This window comes from Frankliniella occidentalis, unplaced genomic scaffold, assembly GCF_000697945.3.
Source record: "Frankliniella occidentalis isolate FOCC.00 unplaced genomic scaffold, Focc_3.1 Scaffold162, whole genome shotgun sequence".
Lineage (NCBI taxonomy): Eukaryota > Metazoa > Arthropoda > Insecta > Thysanoptera > Thripidae > Frankliniella > Frankliniella occidentalis.
In genome coordinates, this window is record NW_026267288.1 from 161,818 (window position 1) to 166,140 (window position 4,323).

A 4,323-nucleotide genomic window follows, 5' to 3' on the forward strand; every position below is an offset into this window, starting at 1 on the left:
TCTGCCAGCTATATGTTTCGGGGTGTGAGCCTCATCGGAGATAAGCTTCGCCTAAGAAAAAGCCTCATTGGCTCAGTTGGTAGAGCGCGCGCCCGGGACTCAGATGGTTGTCGGTTCGAATACTGACCGAGGCTCTTTTTTCTCATTTAGTAGTTTGCGGCGCGGGGACCAAGGGTTAGGACAAAAGACCAGCCGACATGGGGAGGTGGACTTGACCGCCTACTCAGCAGCCCCCCTCCCCAATCATCAAAAAAGAAAAAAAGTTCGCCCCGACCAGGACTTGATCCCTGGGCCAAGGGTTCCCTAGACCACACCCCAGCGCGCTCGCCACTCGACTGTCGGCTCCACTTGTCAGCGGAGAGTTCAGAACTCGGTGCTGCTTTACGGGCCTTGGTCTCCCGGATTGCACTCGTTCAGGTCGGGTCAAGTCCACCTCCTCGACGCGCTGCAGCCCGGGTCGACTCCTGGCCAGAAACAAGGAAAATGGCCAGTAAATGAGCTCCCCGAGCGCGGCGAGGTTAGGCTAGCGGAGAGTGCATTTATTGGCCTTTTGGACAAGATTTCGACCCGGGCTGCAGCGCGTCGAGGAGGTGGACTTGACCCGACCTGAACGCGTGCAATCCGGGAGACCAAGGCCCGTAAAGCAGCACCGAGTTCTGAACTCTCCGCTGACAAGTGGAGCCGACAGCCGAGTGGCGAGCGCGCTGGGGTGTGGTCTAGGGAACCCTTGGCCCAGGGATCAAGTCCTGGTCGGGGCGAACTTTTTTTCTTTTTTGATGATTGGGGAGGGGGGCTGCTGAGTAGGCGGTCAAGTCCACCTCCCCATGTCGGCTGGTCTTTTGTCCTAACCCTTGGTCCCCGCGCCGCAAACTACTAAATGAGAAAAAAGAGCCTCGGTCAGTATTCGAACCGACAACCATCTGAGTCCCGGGCGCGCGCTCTACCAACTGAGCCAATGAGGCTTTTTCTTAGGCGAAGCTTATCTCCGATGAGGCTCACACCCCGAAACATATAGCTGGCAGAAAGGCAAAAGGGTTCCGTCGACTAGATTCGAACCAGCGACTGTTTGCGTACCGGTCCATCACATCGTTGTCGGGCAGAGCGCGAAAAAAAGTTCTACAGCTGGGATTCGATCCTTTAGACGGCGGTCTCTGGACCACACCTCAGCTCGCTAGCCACTGAGCTGTCGCCTGCTCCTGTGGCTACAAACGTCAGAACTCAGCCCTTCTTTACGGGTGTTGATCTGCCGTATTGCACGCGTTCAAATCGGGCAAGTCCACGTCCTCGACGCGCTGAAGCCCGGGTCGAAATCTTGGCCAAAAGGTCAATAAATGCACGCTCCACTAGCCTAACCTAACCTCCTCGCCCCCGCGATGCTCATTTACTGGCCATTTTCCTTGTTTCTGGTCAGGAATTGACCCGGGCTCCAGCGCGTCGAGGAGGTGGACTTGACCATACCTGAACGTGTGCAATCCGGGAGACCAGAAGACTCGTAAAGGAGGACCGAGTTCTGAACTCTTCGCTGACAAGTGGAGCCGACAGCCTAGTGGCGAGCGCTGAGGCGTGGTGCACAAGACACTCACGGCCCCGGGATCGATTCCAGGTCGGGGCGAATATTTTTTTTGCAAGGGGGGGGGGCGCTGCTGAGTAGGCGGTCAAGTCCACCTCCACATGTCGGCTGATCTTTCGTCCTAACCCTTGGTCCCCGCACCGCAAACTACTAAATGAGAAAAATGAGACTCGGTCAGTATTCGAACCGACAACCATCCGCGTCCCGGGCGCGCGCTCTACCAACTGAGCCGATGAGGCTTTGGAGGTGAAGTCCATCTCCGCTGTGGCTCACACCCTGAAACACATGGCTGGCAGATGGGCAAAAGGGTTGCGTCGACTAGATTCGAACCAGCGACTGTTTGCGTACCGGCCCATCACATCAGGTGTCCCCCGACTGTAAATCCATGGCCAGCGGAGCGCGAAAAATATCATCGGGACCAGATCCGAACCAGCGACCATGTTCATACCGGGCGCGGACGCTACCGACTTGGCCACGAAGGAACATTAGGGAGCCGACAGGTCGGACAGCACTTTCGGGGATTTTGGAAAAATCACCAGGTCTGGTTACGGAAAAAAAAGACTGTCGTTTTAACGATAGACGCCCGGCATGTTTTTAAAGTTTTGCATTGTTTTTTCTGCCGTACACCACTCACGCGGTACTTTGCTTCCGGCTTGGTCAGACGATCAAGTATGGGTTTTTTTTCAGGGCCTAGAAGCAACTATTACCGCCCAGTGCAAACCGTTCTAAATCGTCCGGGATTGCCTTGTTAGGGTGCATTATAAGCAATCGCTACTCTCTGCATTGGCCCAGACCACGCTATCCCCGGCTCTGGGCAGAATATAAAAGAAGAGCGCTCTAGGATTTTGGTGTAGTGCCCCTTACAGCCACGATGAAGCTCGTTGTTCTTGTCGTCCTGTGCTTCCAGCAGGTAAGGAGGATCGCGAACCGCACTCGTTGTCCCAGCTGAAACAACGCCATTTAAAGTAGCTCACCCCGCACCCCCACCCCCTTCAATGTTTACGTTCTCTGAAGTTTCACGAGCGGCGGCAATAGAAAGTTCTTAGAGAACGTAGCGACAGCGCGGAACGTGTAGGAGCCAAACGTTTCGGTTGCCCGAGCCCCGCTCACGAGGAGCGCAGAGCGGGGCAGGGTAGGCCACCGCCTCCTCTCAGGTGTTTGGCGGGCTGGCCTACCCTGCGATTCGCAGGCGCTAGCCGTATCGTAGTGGCTTGGCTACGCTCAGAAAATACTAAATATTGAAAATATTTTCCTCGTCCATTACGGAGTCGCGTCGGGGTAGCCTATGCTGTCAGGTGTCTGCTCCTAATTCATTGGGAGTAGACATCAAAATCGTTCACAATCCTTAAAAACAGCGCCTGCCCACCGCGAGATCAGTAAACTATGTTGTATTGTTTTCTTCGGAAAGGTGTTGTCGGCACCTAATCCACCAGCTGATGACTTGGCCGTGATGAAAGCCGACTTTGATGCGTGCCTGCAGGAGACGGGATCTACTTATGGTGAGCTTTAGAGGGCTATGATTATTACCTGAATTATTTTTCTTCATCTCTGGAAGAGTTAGTCAGTGTATCTGTGCGCAAAATGGGAAAAAGGGTACATAAGGATCGAGCCTACTTTGAGACTTTTGTTCTTGGTGTTATAGAGGAGACCTTGGCCTGGGCTGACGGTGCGGATGCCAGTGAAAATTTAAAAGCAAGTTTCGACATTTGTTTTAATGACTGTCACAAGTTCTGCCGACACAGTTACAATCATAATCATAAATTTTATTTTTGTTCATTCTAGTGTCAAATAAAATGTGCAATGCTGAAGGCAAAGAAGGCGAGTATATCATGTCCCTCCATGCCCGTGATTCTCTTATCGGACTCCGCCACTTAACATAGTTTTTGATTTCCAGATGACGGAGGACGGCCATTTGGTATTGTCCACAATGCTTGAACACGCGCCGCATGAACACCAAGACTTGATTCGCCAGTGTGTAGAAATAGGTAAACTTTTCTAAATTAATCCGTTTTGAATCAGGGTCCGGTTCAAATGATCACTGTCATATTTATGCCCTGAGCAGAGCAAGGAGGCGACGATTTGTGTGACTTGGGTTATAGACACCAAAAATGTCTGCGAGAAAAGGCTCCTGAGGTATGCCTGTCTTTGTTCACTTGCTGTACTACAACGTCACGTCTCGACAGATGTTATAAACTAAACAATTAATCAACATCTTTTGCTCTATGGTTGCAGTGGTATGCGGAAATGGTAAAAAAGATTCTCGGTGCCGTCAACTAAAGCGGAGGAGGATAAAAGATTCTACGATGCATAAATGAGACAGTTCCATGCAAAGGCAAGAATTAGTTTTTAATCGAGTTTAATGCTTGCCTTCTCGCCAAAAGGAGCAGACTCTGGTATATTGTATTGGCCGAACTAGGGAAAATATCAAGACACAATAAAATGAAAAATGCGAGCATTTAATTTTCATATCCTTCATCTTATTACCAATAATCCACCTGTCACCTAGTCCGCCCCGACGGTATAGTGTCTGTTACTCTTCTTAAACATCAACGCTTCCGGACCTCGTTCCAAACCAATCATCGCGAACGAGATTGGACGTTTTTAAATAAAAGAGTTTTTAATGGTTTATACTTACAACTATTTATTTAACTGTACACAATAAAACAATAAAACTAGTTTCATATTCACAGGAGGACAGACTAACTATAAATATACATTTATAACAAGTTCAAGATGAAACTAACGTTTTGATT

General features: G+C 50.5%; 2 protein-coding genes across 2 annotated transcripts in view; both read left to right on the forward strand.

Moving 5' to 3' along the window:
* Nucleotides 1-4,323, forward strand: part of LOC113210614 (growth factor receptor-bound protein 14) — a gene marked incomplete at its 5' end in the record, with an annotated part of 161,671 nt that overhangs the window by 154,439 nt on the left and 2,909 nt on the right.
* On the forward strand, nt 2,344-4,030 carry LOC113210610 (uncharacterized). The gene is made up of 7 exons (XM_026428690.2): nt 2,344-2,480; nt 2,979-3,069; nt 3,213-3,262; nt 3,353-3,388; nt 3,465-3,555; nt 3,633-3,703; nt 3,803-4,030. Exons 1-7 carry the CDS (start codon nt 2,442-2,444, stop codon nt 3,845-3,847), a joined length of 423 nt encoding a protein of 140 aa, XP_026284475.1. The 5' UTR covers nt 2,344-2,441; the 3' UTR covers nt 3,848-4,030.

Bases quoted from the DNA above. Each gene is read 5' to 3' on its own strand.
- LOC113210610 (XM_026428690.2), top strand. From the start codon at position 2,442: ATGAAGCTCGTTGTTCTTGTCGTCCTGTGCTTCCAGCAG. The intron at 3,263-3,352 runs GCAAGTTTCGAC...TGTTCATTCTAG, and splicing joins ATGCCAGTGAAAATTTAAAA to TGTCAAATAAAATGTGCAAT. The intron at 3,704-3,802 runs GTATGCCTGTCT...CTATGGTTGCAG, and splicing joins TGCGAGAAAAGGCTCCTGAG to TGGTATGCGGAAATGGTAAA.